The sequence below is a fragment of the Sminthopsis crassicaudata genome, chromosome 3 (assembly GCF_048593235.1).
Source record: "Sminthopsis crassicaudata isolate SCR6 chromosome 3, ASM4859323v1, whole genome shotgun sequence".
NCBI lineage: Eukaryota > Metazoa > Chordata > Mammalia > Dasyuromorphia > Dasyuridae > Sminthopsis > Sminthopsis crassicaudata.
The window spans coordinates 655,355,940-655,371,881 of NC_133619.1; the positions used below are offsets into that span (position 1 = coordinate 655,355,940).

At 42.4% G+C, this 15,942-nt stretch overlaps 1 protein-coding gene, 1 long non-coding RNA gene and 1 other non-coding gene across 3 annotated transcripts; all 3 read right to left on the reverse strand.

Moving 5' to 3' along the window:
* Positions 1 to 3,762: 3,762 nt before the first annotated feature.
* LOC141562677 (tripartite motif-containing protein 64-like) lies at positions 3,763 to 7,782 on the reverse strand. The gene is made up of 3 exons (XM_074302683.1): positions 7,582 to 7,782; positions 4,374 to 5,067; positions 3,763 to 4,285 (listed from the first exon to the last, which is right to left on the reverse strand). Exons 1-3 carry the CDS (start codon positions 7,780 to 7,782, stop codon positions 3,819 to 3,821), a joined length of 1,362 nt encoding a protein of 453 aa, XP_074158784.1. The 3' UTR covers positions 3,763 to 3,818.
* A 3,967-nt stretch (positions 7,783 to 11,749) lies between these two features.
* Positions 11,750 to 14,223, reverse strand: LOC141560049 (uncharacterized). Its single transcript, XR_012487619.1, has 3 exons — positions 13,813 to 14,223; positions 13,414 to 13,718; positions 11,750 to 12,230 (listed from the first exon to the last, which is right to left on the reverse strand). It is a non-coding gene; the product is annotated as an uncharacterized LOC141560049 (long non-coding RNA).
* Positions 13,805 to 13,920, reverse strand: LOC141565325 (U5 spliceosomal RNA). The gene has a single exon (XR_012488993.1). It is a non-coding gene; the product is annotated as a U5 spliceosomal RNA (small nuclear RNA).
* Positions 14,224 to 15,942: the final 1,719 nt, after the last annotated feature.

Sequence of the window (15,942 nt, forward strand, 5' to 3'; positions counted from 1 at the left end):
TCTCTTAATAAAAGTCTGTTAATGCCAGAATAGGACTTCCAGAGGGCACAAAGAAAAAATCAAGGATAGAAGGCTATGACTTAAGGGCTCTGAAGTTAAAACAGTTAAGCAGGATAGAAGAAAGTCCAGAGAGTAGAGAGCTTTGACCTGGGCAGTGCATGGTTCAGAATCCTGAGTAAAAGCCCTGTGCAGTGCATAATTAGCTCTTTAGCTCAGTAAAAGTAATATTGCAAATTTTCATTCTATGTAGATGGAAAAAAGATGAATACACATTTGCAGTATGGATGAGAGGGTCACTGGTCATGTCCGATGCACACTCAATCTTAAACATTGACAAGACTTTAAGTTCCTTACTAGAATTCAAAGAGATAACGATTTGAATTTGAAAATTGAAAGAATTTGGGAGGGATAACAACGAGCTTCCATTCCCTCATGTTAGACAACAGATAATTGGGAAGTGTTTATGCAGAATAAATATATACAGGCTCAGTAGAAAATAAATATACATGTGTGGGTAGAGATTTCATCTTCACAATGATATGTGAACAGAGTCTTCAATGAATGCGAGGTCTCTGTGAGGCAAAGGTCAATGGGGAAGAACATTATAAATATGGAAAATGGCCCAAACAAAGTATATCTCGATGTAGATCCAGATCTATGTGTATACATGCACACATGTCACAGAACAGTGAATAGATCAAAGTCCATTTTTCATCTAACCATCTTGTGATTTTAGTGCATGAATAGTGAAGTGTGAACAATGTGGTGACACAAATTTCCAAACATTGCTGAGATCAGTCACGTGGATTTTAAGAAGAGGTATTCCAAACTTAGGCTGAAATGTGCTACTGTGCCATACTTATTTCATGCCATTGCGCCACCAAGCTGCCCCTTATTTCATGCCAGAATCAAAGTATCTTGCTGAGTGGGGAGTGTGATCCAATCAGAAGAACATGAAGAAATGAGGGAAAATTCTGTGTGTGGTGATGTGAATGATTATTGATCATAGATCTCCTGATGGAAGCAAGGTCACTGCTGATCTTATTCCAATACCTTCATGTTATCAATGAGGAAACTGGTGTTGAGGATATATCAGTAACATATTCAGTGTTAGAAAATGGAATATCATTTCCTCTGAGGACAGATTAAAAGAAGTGAGATACATTTAGCTTGCTATCTTTATCTTGAACATAGATTTTAAAAATCTTTTTGAGTTTTTGCATCTTTAGAATTTCTTTCAGAAATTCTTAAGCGCCTTTGATATTTCTTAAGCATTTTTCATAAAATCACTGATATTTTAATGGAAAAAGAGAAAAAAAGAAGTAATGTATTAAACCCAGTCAATACTATGTAGATACATGAAAATATGTGCAATGTATCAAATTTATGGAGTTCATCTTTGCAGGAAAATGGACTAGGAATATCTGCTCGACCTTTACCTGAGTATTTTTGAACTAGAATAATAATTGGGAAAAGGAAAAAGATGGTAAAAATGAAATTAATTGAGGAAGGTTAATGCTTTGGTGAGTAGTAAAGAAGGACAATTAATTTTGGTTGAGAAAATTATTTGGTTATTGTGAATCTCAAAGGAGTAGAAGGTGATTCTAAAATTGAAAGAAGAGAGAAAGGAATATTCCAAGTCTGTAAGTATAACCAGAGCATTTGAGAGATATAACAGAGATATAATTTAGAGTTCTATTGTTCATGATTCCCCATGAGTGTGTCTCCATATTATCATGGATATCAAATAGCCAGGGAAATTAACTTTATGGAAAATGTTTTTGTTCAAGTGAAAGAATATTAATATTTGGCACATATATCACTGCCTCAAATGTCTTTGGCATAGACTCTTATCTGTATAATTAGAGTCTAATGTAAAGTTTAGAGAACCCATATCCCAAAAGGTGTAACAGTGTTTCCAATTACTAGAAATATGTAAATTTTTCCATTTGAAAAATTTTCTTTAGTTATTCTGTAACTTTTCTTCCTGGGCATTGAAGAGTCTTGATGCTCTCCTTCCTCAGTGCTCCTTGGTGAGTAGTGAGTTCCAATAATCACTGTCACTTTTCATCCTGGTCACTACTATTCCCAGGATACTTGTAGAATGTGAAAAAGTCCAAATTTGGTATTATGGCATCTTGTGGCCAAGAGCAATGCATTTAGATTTTTTTTTTATTTCAACTGCTCTTTGGTTTACAAGATACCTATATATCTGGGGCAAATGATTTATTCTCTCTAAACCTTGATTGCCTGTTCTTTAAAATAAAGCAATTAAAGTATATGGACTAAATTAATCTATGAATCATTGAAACATACTGGAGTATTTCTTAATTTTTAAAATTTTAAAAGTAAAATTATATAATAATCAGTTAAAATTCCTAAGAAGAAGATTTTAAAAAATTAAACAATGTCTAAAGTAGGGCAAGCAGGATGATGAAAGGTCCTGAGACCATAAAAGAAGAAGGTTGAAGGAGCTAGAGATATTTAGTCTGGAGAAGAAAATAAACAGGACAGATATGAAAGCTATCAGGTAATAGAAGAGGATGGATTGGAATCATTCTGTTTGATCTCAGGGGGCTGAATTAGAAGCAAGTAATAAAAATCCTAAAAAAGATTTTAGCCTAAGAGAAGGGAAAAACTTCCTAACTGTCGGGGGCCAGAACTCTGAAGAAGTATACTTGAAACAAGGTATTAACTCAGTGGAATGGACAAAATGATTGTTCTCTAGTTCACACATATATTGACTACTTAATATGGGAAATGGAGATGCCTCTCATCTGTCTTTCTGTCTCTAAGATGCCATTTTCTGTCTATCTCTCTGCATCTGTGTCTCTGTCTCTCTTGTTCAAGGATTCAGTGGCACACGACCTGAAGGTCATTCACAATGATAAAAATGATATCCCCTTGAAAGTAAAAGGCACATCCCAGTGTTGTGTCTTTTTTTTCCCCGCCTTTCTTTCCCCTTTAAGCTCCTCTTTTTACTCCATTCTGAAAAGGTGAGAACTCCTTCAAACCAGTCATCTTCAAGGCAACAGAATTTTTAGCATTTTCCTTTTTAAGAATTACTGACTTTAAATGTCTTCTTGGTATGGTAGCTGTGAGAAGAACTAGAGCAAGGTCTCTAGGGGATAAAACATATACATATATATATATATACATATATATATGTATACATATACATATATATATATATATGAAAGATAATAATCAAAACACATTTTAAAAAATGTCAAACTATAATTTCTTACCTTCTACTTCTCTGTTGAAAACTTATTTACTAAAATAATTCATTACACTTTTATTTCAATAGATTTCCTCTATTTCCGATTCAATAGAAATTCCTTGAGGCTACTCTGGTACTCTATTTTGTATTTCACTCATCTCCCGAGGACTTCGTCAAAGAGAACTATTTTCTCTTTTACTCATTTTACTTATTTATTTTGTTTCTTTGTTTGCTCATTTAGTAATTTATTTAACGTTGTAAATTTACCTTTCATCCTTCTCTACTTGAAAAGTATTGTTTCCATTTTTCTCCTTTCATTCCTCTGCTGTTGCTTTTCTACCTCCCCTTCCAGCTGATCTCCAATTTAAGAGCTTACAAATTAGGCCCCATGGTTTTTCATAACAAATATTTAAAAAGAAAGACTTCATCTCATTGGTTTTAATAAAAACACTTCACTTTATTGACAATTTCCAAAAGAAGTTTACAGAAATGACAAAAGTTACAAAAAATTTAGAAAGTAATTTTCATTATCCCTTTCACTCACATGTCCTCCTTCACAATGAGCATCATTGACAGCTCTTTACTGATCCCCAGTCTAACAGAGAATGAGTGATGCAGGGGGACTGTCTTCCTTGATGACAAAAGAGAAGTAAGGGCAAAGAGGTCCTTCAAAATCCGTGTTTGAGAGAATGTGGATAAGGCTTCTTTCTCTGACATCATAAAACGCTATAGATTTATTTTCATAATCAAGAAGAACTCCCACTTTGAGCACAGGCTGCTTCAAGTGAAAGCCATTTTGTGAATTTAACAGGAAGAAACTATTTCCACATGGGGAGCTTGCTAGTGTCTTTCTATCCTCAGAGGAGGACAGTTTTCCCTTTCCCTTGACTGAATCTCTACAGACGCCCAATTCCCACCCTGTCTTCCCTTCCACCTCTACCTCCCAATAATGTTTTCCTGAGGTGAAGGTCTGGGCCCCCCAAACAGCAAGAGTGCAGTCCTTTCCGTCTTCGATGTCTGGCAGGTCCCGATGGACACTCCGGTACTGGACCCTCTTCAGATCTTCAGAAAGGATGAGAAGAGGATTGGCTGACTCAGGATCCAAACTTATGTCCGTCTGGAAGTTCAGGAGCACTGATGGAGCAGGTACTTAAGGAAGGTGACACAAGCTCTGGTTCTTCAAGTAAGAGGAGCTGCTCATTCCTTTCCAAAATGCCTTTCATATCCTGGAGCATTTCCAAAGGTGGCTTGTCCAAAGTCTTCTCTATTTCTGACATCATTTGTTGCAGACTCTGGATCTGTTGGGTCACCTCGTCCATGTTGTCATGTATTTGGAGGATGCCATCTCTGGATTCCTCCTGCAGCTTTTCCAAGTACTCATATTCTTCATCCCACAAGAACTGGTGAATTTTCTCATACTCAAACATCACTGAGTGTTTCAAAGCATATTCATTCTCCTTGCAGGATGCCTTTTTCCTTCTTACTTTGTCCAACATCATTTCAAACTCCTTTTCTGTTTCTCCTAAGGTAGTTTGCATCTCCTGGAGCTCATCCCTGCACTTCTCAGCAACTGTTTTCAAAGGAAGGACTTTGTGAGCCTTGTGCTGTGGGGCTGATTTGCAAGAATCACAAAGTAGTGTCTGGTCCTCCTCACAGAAGAACTTCTGCGGATTGCCATGTTGATCACAGGTGGTCAAGCCGATGGTGCTGTGCAGCAAGTGAGGTCGGAGTTGTTTGCCAATGACGGACAGGTTCTGCAGTTGCCTGTTGGGCACCAAGTCATGGTATCTGATGACTCCTCTGCACTCTGGGCACCTCAAGATGTCAGTGGCTCTCTCCCTGCACTGGAGAAGACAATGTGAACAAAAACTGTGGCCACATTGGACAGTCACTGGATCAGTGAAGTAGCCCAGGCAGATGGAGCAAGTAAGATGTCCATTGATATCTTCAATTAAGTCTCTAGGATCCATATTCTTCCTTCTTGGATGTTTCTCTCAGGAGCAGATGCTGGCTCTGGCTCTGGCTCTTGAGCTTTGGATACCCAAAATACCAATAGGGAATTCTGTAGGGCTTTTTATATCCCTACCTCTGCTTAGCCCCTCCCTATCCTTCATTCCCTAGAGGTGAGAAATCCTTTCTTTGGAGAAGGCTACTAGCTTCAGGGCTAGGGCTGAGTTCTCACCTTTCTTCTAATTGTAAAAAACATTATTTCCTCTTAACACTTTGCACTCTCCAAATTGGGTCATTTAACAAAACCTCCTCTCATTTGTAAGTCTCAGGACCCTCACATTTTCTATATTCTGATGTTCTCAGAGAGAAACTGGTCAAGGAGAGCCCCCAAACACCATCGTTGCCCTTTATTCCATCCCCTAGAGGTGAGAACTCCTTTCTTTGGAGAAGGCTTCTAGCTTCAACACTAGGGCTGAGTTCTCACCTTTCTTCTAATTGTGGAAAACATTATTTCCTCTTAACACTTTGCACTCTCCATATTGGGTCATTTAACAAAAGCCCCTCTCATTTGTAAGTCTCAGGACCCTCACATTTTCTATATTATGATGTTCTGAGAGAGAAACTGGTCAAGGAGAGCCCCAAAGCACAATCACTGTCATAAAACTGCCTCTTCCCATAGCCAATACATATATTGAATTTTTTCACTTTCTCTTTAGTCCACTGATAGAGATATCTTTTTCTTAATATGAATACTTTTTAAAAAGAGAAATTTATTACACTTCTATTAATCAAATATCAATATATCTGCAGCAAGTTTATGTAAAAGTAAAAGGTGATTTGAATTGTGAAAAGTGTGGAAATATTAGCAAGGAACAAATATTCCAAAGTCAAGCAATAAGTTAAATAGGCTTGGTAGTCCTGTGCACAAAGGTCACATGATGTTCTTATATACTTTTTTGTTAACGTGAAGACATATACTTTTTTAGAAGTAAAAAAAGGGAGACATTATTCTGAAAAGAGAAATGTAATTGTTTAAGCAATATGTGGCTGAGTTTGGAGTCTTTGGAATATTAAAAAGTATCTTGGACATCTAGGAAACAGCATTAAAGAGATGATTTGTGAACATCTGGTAACATAAGCTATAAACAAAGAGTTGAAAGAGCTTTATTAAAATCAGGTATTGCCATAGTCATTTCATTTGCATTTCTAAAAGAATTAGTACAGGGGGGAGGGGGATTTCAATCAGAAGGAGGTCATAGATACTATTTACCTAGTTTACTATTTTGAACATATTCTCCTGTTTTTCTTGAGGATAATTTTCAGAGATGGTGGCTGCAGAATATCACTCCTTATTTATTAACTCCTCTGTGATGTAAGAAGAAATCTATGTCTGTTCTACAGAGTAAAAATAAATGCATCTTTCAGATCTTTTATGTCCTAGAACTGTGACCCCTATTCTACTACCTAGATAGTCCAGTGAAACCAAAATTAAACTCTGATCAGTAGACCTATAGATTGGTAGGTAGTACCATGGACATCTCCAATGTACCCCGCCCTCTTCCCCTTCCCCCTCTGGGAATGTCCAGGCTAGCTCCTCTGAAGGTCTCAGAATCAGTCCTTGTCAGGATAAGAAAAAGTCCTTGCCCCATGTTGGGCGCCAATACAGAATGTTCTTTTGTCTCCAGAAACTCCAGGGTGGCACTCTGGAGGAGGAGAGCATCTACTCTAGGTCAGAGTTGGCAGCTCTCTTTTATCCTCCCAGAGAATGGGCGTGGGATAATGCAAGGGCTTGTGGGAATATTACTTCTACTTATCTCATTAGCACTTAGGAAGAACCTAACACCCCTCCCCCTTTTTTCTTCCACTCCTCTCTTCCTTTCCACCTCCTCCACCTCCCCTTTCCCCTTCTCCTTCTTCCTCTTCCCTCTCCCTCTCCTTCTCCCTCTCTCCCTCTCTCCCTCTCCCTCTCTTCTCTCTCCCTTTCTCTGTAAAAATCGACACAGACTCTAATTTCTGTACATGTCATTTTCTCTCTTAGATAATTAATTTAATATTTTACCTAAGTTCATCTGTAAGATGAAAGAATTGATTTTACATGATCTCTTAAGATTCCCTCCCATCTACATTAATGACCTAGTTAGTGGTCTAGTGAACCATTGAGCAGCTGAGGAAGATTATGATAGGTGAAAGGAATAGATACACATTTTCTCATGGAAATTAGAGAATAGTTATATCACAAGGAAGACATGAATAAAGTTAGCTGATTTTAATGCTCTAATTTAAAAATCATTTTATTCTGATGACATATCCATTGAGAAATAGTTGGAATTTCTTTTTGCCTTAAATTAGAAATGTGATCACATACAGTATTTGAAAAATAAAAAGTTTCATTTTGAAAAAGACCATACTGATCCCTTGGGCTTCTGGATGAATGTTCCCCTTGTCCCTGGAAGACTTGGATGGGTTGCTGACAACGCGGGCGGGGTGGTGCGCAGGAAGCCTTTGTCTTGGGACTCCCCGGGGAGAGATGGTGAGGGCTCTGCATTTTGCTCGGCGTCCCTCTCAGACAGTCTGTCCTTGAGCTTCTCTGATTCTTTCCTGCTCCGCATCCAGGACGGACTAATGAAGAGACAACCAGAATCAGGGACCTTCCATATGCTCGGGCCATTTTGTTCCCGTGCTGCGGACAATCCCGAGCTCTTCCTTGTCCGTTTCTCTTTGTCGCGCCTTGCTCAGAGACATCATCTGGTGGTGGCGCTGCTGGCGGTTTCTGAGAAGCGATCGCCCCCTGGATCTGTGCTGAGGAGGGGAGCGGCCCCAGTCACAGTCTCGGGAGAGAGTGCTGCTCCCGGCTGCAGGAACACGCGAGTTTCGCGCTTGCCTCAGGTCGGGTGCTTCTGGACAGGCCGGGCGAGTGGGTTGCCCAGACTCCAACAGGCCCTTTCTCCCTCTTTGCAAATGGAGAGAGTGGGGCCGAGCTCAAAGGGGAGCTGGCCGATGCCAGGGAAATCCGCTGTTGGAAGGGACGTGAACCAAGGTGACAAAAGTACGTCGGGTGTGGGTTTACGCCAATGGCAGAAGCCTGAGGCCGCTGAGGGGTGAAGCTGGCGGCAGGGCTGGCGCTCCTGGGGAGGGGGCGGATTCACACCTTCTCTACCTCCAGGACACTCAGACTTTCCCGGCAGGGGGCGGGGCTGGGGGAGGGCGCCTATAAAAGGGCAGCCCCAGCTCCTGGGCAGGCATTCCCTCCGCCAGCCAGCTTAGCGCTCAGCCACGCACACGGTGGAGAGGAGAGGAGAGCTGCAAGGGGGAGACGAGCAAGGGGAACTAGAGAGAGAGAAGGACTCGCCATCCCTGGCTGCAGATCGTCCAGCCCGCCCCTCCAGCCCCAGGGCAGCCACAGGTGCCGCCGCCATGTCCGAGTCAAGGCAAGAAGAAACGAGAGCCAGTGAAGAGAATGCGGAGGAAGAATTCCTTCGGCTTGATTGGAATCACCATTTAGTGGAGATCCCAGGGGCCCATCGCAGCCACCGTGCTGGCAGCGAGGCTGTCCCCAGCATCGCCGATGGTGAGTGCGGGCGGGAGAACTGGAGGAGGCCTCCAACGCTGGGGAAGTTTCGGGACGGAAGGAGGGAAGGGTCAGTGGGTGGGCTCTTTCTCACTTTTGGGAAGTCACACAAAAGGATCCCCAGGGACGTTGCCTTCATTTGCTTTGAAAAGACCGTTGTCGCCCCGGGGACTTGTTCTCATATTGAGATCGCCAGCCTGGAAGTCTGCTCACCTGCTTAATCCCCCTCTTTGTCTCTTTCACAGCCCAATGGCAAGAACGGAGAATGCCCCCTGGTGGCCGCGACCATCACAGGATGTACAGGATTCACAGGATTTGGGGACACAGCGGCCACCTAGGTGCGGACCCGAGGGAGCTGGGAGGGCAGCGGGAGTGGGAAGGGAGACCCCAATGGCGAGATCCGCGAGCGTTCTTTCCCGGCTCCGAATTCGCGGACTGGGTGGCCGCGGCAGGATCCGGTCCCGCACGAAGCAGGGGCGCTGAAGGGCTTTCCGAGGGAGCGGTCCTTGCTCCGCCTCCCTCACAGTGGTTTGTCCCAGGACCATGGCAATATGTGGAAGCTGCCCTTCGCTATCCCGAGCTCGCAGCCGAGCGCCAGAGACGCCCCGGGAGGCGTTGCCGCAGGGCTGCATGGGAGGAGCGAGAGCGGGGTCCCAGCTACTCTTCCTACCTGCACCGTGGCCCGTGTGAGTGGAGCTGGGCAAGGCCCGGGGCCGCTGACTGCCACGCGTGCAGCGGGAGTCCTTGCCACTTGACTGTACGGGTGGAGCTGGAGCTGTGGCCCAGCTGCTCTTCCTATCCCGACCTTGGCCCGTGGGAGTGGAGCTGGGGAAGGCCCGGGGCCACCTCCAGATGCCGGGAGCATTGCCCAAGACGCCGTCGAGCGCACAGATTCTAGAGGCTGACAGACCTCCAAGGGCAGGGGCAAGATGCTGAGGGACACCGTCGTGCCCGCACAAGGCAGAAGGGAAGGCGGCCCTGCCCGGGAACTTGGCAGAAGGGCAAAGTCCTTGGCGATGGGCTTTTGCAAGTTGCCTTGAGAGCGGAGCCACGTTTTCGGACTTTTCCCTTCCCCTTTCACACTTTGCTTTGGTTGCCACAAGAAGCCATTGCTTATCAGAGATGCCCCTGGGAGGGGAGGGCAGAGGGGGGAGTGGAGAATGCTAGGGGAAATTGTGCTCATGGGCAAAAGCTAAACTTCAATAAAATTTCCGTGTAAAAACCCTCCTCACTTTGTTCTTTGTTCTCTTTCGGGTTTTCTGTTTTATTTTGCTAGAGATGGGCTTTGCCATCTGTGTCACTTCCATGTACTAGAATGGGAGGGCAACATTGGCCACCAAGGGAAGACTATCCTGAGGCCATGGGGTGGGGCGGGGAGGGGGAACTCCTTTCCCCGGGCCTGGCACAGGGGACGCCCCATCTCCCAAGAGATTTCAAAGCTTCCCAAAAAGGACAATGCGTTCAGTGAGGATCCAGCATTGACTGACCTCCACCTCACTTTCTGAAGTCCACCTCACTTTCCTCACCTAGCCAGTTGCCAGAAAGTAGCCCCTACTTCAGAAGGTTGCTTTAAATAGCAAATGAAACAATGGCAATCGGTCTTGGCAGAGCTTAAATCTCAGGCAGCTGTGACGGTGGTGCCTAGTGTTTCCAGCTTTCCTCTTCTTTCCTCTCTCTCTCAAGGACTTTCTCTGCCTCTCTCGGTGGCCCTCTTGGTCTCTCTGTCTCTGGTTGAGGGAAGGGCTGTGTATCTAGCCTCCCATAATTGGAGCCTACTCTAGGCCCCAGGAAAAGTGGCTGGGAAGGATATAGGACACAAGATGATTGGAATGGGCCAGAACTCTGGAGAAGTGTACTTGAAACAAAGGTTCTTACAAAAGGTGTTAACTCAGTGGAGTTAACATTGATAAGAAGATGGGTATCCAATTTATCATGGTGATTAATTATTCTCTAATACAGTATGATTGAATTAATCTTATGACAAATAATGGTTTCCTAGTGATATAATGATAGACTTATACTCAGGATGATGAATGGATTTAATTATACTAGAGCACTTAAGAGATAAGCCTCTCAGTCGGAGAGATCAGACAACATCAACTGCCTTTCAGTCTCCTTGTATCATCCTCTCACAAGAGGAGATCCATTGATTTCAGAAAGGCCTGGGGAGACTTACATGAACTGATGCTGAGTGAAATGAGCAGGACCAGGAAATCGTTGTATACTTCAGCAACAATACTATATGATGATTAATTCTGATGGACGTGGCCCTCTCCAACAATGAGATGAACCAAATCAGCTCCACCAGAGCAGTAATGAACTGAGCCAGCTACATACACCCAGTAAAAGAACTCAGGGAGATGGCTGCGAACCACTACATAGAATTCCCAATCCTTCTATTTTTGTCTGGCTGTATTTTTGATTTCCCTCACAGGCTAGTAGTACAGTATTTCAAAGTCCGATTCTTTTTGTACAGCAAAATAACTATTGACATGTACACATATATTGTATTTAATGAATACTTTAATATATTTAACATGTATTGGTCATGGTGGAAGGGGTGGGGGGAAAGAGAACACCATCAGATGGGAAGGGAACACTAAGGGAAGGAGAACACTGGGTGTTTTGAAAAGAATTTTGGAGTTTTACTGGACTGCAAGATGTATAGGAATGTGAAAAAGCAGCCAAAAAACGCCAATGGAAGGAGGAAAGGGAATAAGCATTTATATAACGTCTACTACTTCCAGGCACTGTGTTAAGCACTTTCTATAAACATCTCATTTGATACACATTGTAACCCTTAGCAATAGATGCCACAATTATCCTCAGTTTACAGTTGAGGCAAGTAGCAGTTAAGTGATTTCCTCAGAGTCACACAGCAAGTAAATGTTGGGGGCTGGATTTCACATCAGATATTGTTGACTGTACTACAAGTTATCTAATAATGTAATGATGAAATATTTTACTGCATTAGAGGATAGATCATTTCTAGGAATGAGGGAGTAATAATCTCATTGGTTTGTTTTTTTTTTTTTTTTTCATTTTAGTCTTCACCTGAAGTATTGCTTTCAATTCTAAGGCCCATGGTTTGACACCAATAAACTGAAGCATGACCAAAGCAGGACAAACAGGATGGTGAAGGGCCTTAAGTTTATATTATAAACTTTGTGATATATTAGTCTGTGTAGCAGAGTCCACCTTTCCACTGTATCTGTATAACTTCTAGGTCCTAACACAATATCACATATGATAGAAAAAATACATGATTTTGAAATTAATCAATCAATGAAAGAAGTTTGATCTGTCATCAACTTACCCCTGCATCTGGGGACTGCCCCTTCATGGAAACATCGGTCTGATTAGACTGGCCTGTACTGTTCACCATGGCAACAATGGCAATACTCAGACTCAAATTTTGTGAGGTAGTTACAAATAGACAGAAGTGTATGATGATTGCCAGACCATATCTTACTGACCAGAACCCTGGAACTGGAGAACAAATAAAGAGTTATTGTGCTAATAGTCTCTTTAGATTAAAATATTTTAGTAAGCCCTACATAGGCCATTATCTTTCTACTTAGTCTATTGTTTGTCACGGGCATTTGAACAGAATAGTATAAAAGTCAATGATTGCAGGGAAAACATTGGATTGAAATAGATCCAAAGAGTATATCTTCATCATCCAATCAACCTCAACCAAATTGTACCAATTATTCTGTACTTTTTTCACCCTGTAACTATGAATCTCATCCCTTTGCATTCTCTTTTCTTTTGAGACTAATTGTTTTTCATCCAGCCAAACAGTCTCCACTCCATACCTTTCGCCATTTTCCACTACCCCTGCCAACATACATTCCTATGCTGCTGTACACATATTATAAAGAGACAAATAATATATAGATTATGGAGAAGATGTGAATTTGAACTTAGATGTAAAATATACCTCTTGCACCTTCCCCTGATGCTGAAATAATACTTTTCTTGTTTTCCAGTACTAGAAATGTTAACATTTTTATTCATTGTAAACTTATTGTTATACTTATAGCTCACAGGGGCACCCTTCCCTGACTTATAGGGAGTAAATCTCTTCAGGAATGGTTCCTTCAATTTTAGAGTACACCATGTGTGTTGTGAGTCCACAACCCTAAAAATTATACATGAGTCCTTGTAAATGTATTTGTAAATAGTGAGACAGAGCACACAAGTCACTCAAAATAAGAGGTATTTGGTAAAATGGCAGGTATAATGAAAAAAGTAGCAATAAAACCTTCACCCACAAAACAGGTGACCTAAAATAAACACAAGAAAAATAGTGGACACATAGAGAAAAAAGACATGGAAAGACATCCACATGGGGAGCAAAATTGGCTAGGATATACACGTGGAGGGATGTGGCCACATGTGTTAGCTATGGTGAAGGCAGACACACAGAAGATGAATTCATATAAAAACACGACATAACTAATTTCTTTTTACACATTCAGTTCCTATTGACACTAATCTCATAGTCTTCCTTCTTTTAGTCACTACTAGCTACCGGGAGATATTCTTGTAGTCTCCAAAGCATGCTGCTGCTGCTGCTCTCTCTCTCCAGAATATTGTTTTGTCAAACATTGCCCCACTGGGTGCTGTTCCACCATTGGCTCCTGCTTGTCCTCTGTTGCATACTTACTCTATGTTGGCAATGCACTTTTCAGGGACGTCCACATCCATGCTGAGGGGATGTAGGCAGATCTAGCTCAGTGTTTGGAAGGCTCCAAAAGGAAGATGGGAAAGAGGCGTCAGATCTGAAAGTTGAACAGCGCTATCACTTAAAGCATCTCAGAAAGATGATGCTGGCGGGCAATGCCAGGAAGCAGGCTTTGAGGAGAACTAGGATCGCCTGCAGCGTCCGAGAATAGGGAAGAATTCAACTGGAAACGTTCAGCGACGTGTTTCGTGTTTCGAATGAAGAACTCACTGCAGCAAACGAGAGGACTGTTGCATTTAAGAGAAAAACAAACAAAAAGAGTCGTTACAACTTTCAGCTGCGGATCTGGTCTGTTTTAGTTAACAAAGTTACCAACCTCACCTTAGTGTAGCCTCGAAAAATTGGTTAAAAACTCGCAATCGTTCCTCTCCACGGAAATCTTTAGTAAAAGGCGAAAGATTTATGCGATCTGAAGAGAAACAGGAGTATGTTTTGAACTTCCCGCCCCGCGCAACCCAGGATACACAGAGCAGCTTTAGCTGACGCCGACTAAGGCTGCCCGAGGGAAGGACTCCCTTTCCGAACTCCTCGGGGGGCCGCCCGGCCCAGCAAACACCCACACGTACACGCTGAACTCCCCGCGCGGGAGGGAAAAGGATGCGAGGGTCAGGGGGAGGGACGCTCTCCCGGGACAGGTCGAGATGTGGCGCACAGCCTTCTGGGTATGCAAAGCAGCATTTACTTTCCACTCTTCTCCACTTTCTGCGGGTCCTGGACAGTGCGCCCTACTCTGAATGGGACCTAGAGGTGCCTCTGAACTGCAATCTATCCATCTCACGGACTGGGAAACTGAGGCTCCGGGAAGAGGCGAATAGCGCACAAAATTTTGGTCCAGTCTGGAGAAGGCAAGCGGCCTTTCCCCCCATGGAAAAGAATTTAGGCCGACCTGGAAACCTGCCCGATCTACCTGCCCTTTCTTTCCTTCCCCACCCCCCCTCCCAGTGCTCAGAAGAACACAGTGGCTAGGGAGCACCTAGACAGGCACTGGAGGCCTCACCCCGAACTCTGACCTTAGGCTCCAGAAGCCCACCGAAGGCCATTTACAAGGGGAACACCAGGAGCCTGTCACTTAGGCCCGGCCTCCTCTGCCCTCAAATACACAGTCGTGAGCATTGGGCACTATCGAGATCAGAGACAGACCCGGATGAAAGATAGTCACTCTCCTACGAGGCCTTGGGCACTTTGGAAGAGAATACTTGGATAAAAGATGGTTAGATTGAAAACTGTGAGAAAATGTAGCGATTAACTAATTCAATGCTTTTATTTTACAAATGGAGAAAGTGAGGTGCATGGTGCTTAATCAGCTTGCTTAAGGTCACAAAGTTAATAAATATCAGAGCCAGGATTCAAACCAAGTCTCCTGATTCAAAATCTAAGGTCCTTCTGACTATACTTCCATGTCACAAAGGAGATGAGTCACAAAACAAAAGTTTTTTTCCCCTTTGGACCCTGTGTGATGTCATCTTATGATATTCCAGATGATTGTCTCTCTTTTAAACATATTCACTCAAAACTCTATGTATTCTCCAAGGAAGGAAAGTGTAACAAAGCTGCATTGCACTATCACCTTTAGCAAAGATCCTATACTCAAGGGCTTAGTAAAGCAGTTAGTAATTGGGAGCAAGCACATAAAGGGAAAAACCAATTCCTATGAATTCCTATGAAGACTGCAAAACTTATTAATGCTGACTTATTTTTTCTGAATAGTGTGTATTATGCCATCCAGGACCATACTTCAATGCTGGGCTTCTTTTCATTCTTAGGTGCAGGTGGTGCAGTGGATAGAACAGTTAACCCTGGAGTTAGGAGAATGCAAATTCAAATCTAGACTGACATGCTTGATATTTACCCCTTTTTGCTTTGGGAAAAAATGTTAGTGACAACACAATCCCAAATCTGTCTCCTTAAATTAGGACCTAGGTTTTTCCTTTCTCATTGCCTAAATTTTAGGAATTTGTATAGCGACCCATGCAGTCAGGAGTTTTTTTCTTGGAGTCAAGATTTTTTTTTAATAAAATACTATATAGATATATTTTTTCATCTCTTATTTGGGAAGTTTATTTTTTAATTCAAGTGTAAGATTTACATTTATCTCTTTTTCATTTTATTTTATTCAGGTCAGACCTATCCTGTGTTTTATCATTTGTAAACTTCTAGATGTTTTTACAGTCTTTCCCCCAACCCATTCCTCTCTGTGACTCCAAAACTTCTCTAAATATAATGTCTTTGCCATTTCTAATATAATTGCAAGTTGGTCCTCACTATTGTGTAGCAGTTCTTTTATTTATCCCTTGCTGATTCTCTATCACATTTTCCATGATAACTACTGAAAATTTTCATTTTTTCATCAAACTTCCTCTCATACTTTCTATTCTCTTCCTACTCTGCCTTTTCAAAGGACTCTGTCTCCTACTTTATGACACCACTCCTTGCTTTGTAGCCCTTCTCACT

What these genes read in the sequence shown, in the direction of transcription:
- LOC141562677 (XM_074302683.1), bottom strand. Translation starts at nt 7,782, where the DNA reads ATGCGGAGCAGGAAAGAATCAGAGAAGCTCAAGGACAGACTGTCTGAG. An exon ending in TCCAGAAGCCCAAGGGATCA is followed by an intron (nt 5,068 to 7,581) that starts GTATGGTCTTTT and finishes TGTCTTCTCCAG; the next exon opens with TGCAGGGAGAGAGCCACTGA. An exon ending in GCTTGTGTCACCTTCCTTAA is followed by an intron (nt 4,286 to 4,373) that starts GTACCTGCTCCA and finishes TCCTTTCTGAAG; the next exon opens with ATCTGAAGAGGGTCCAGTAC.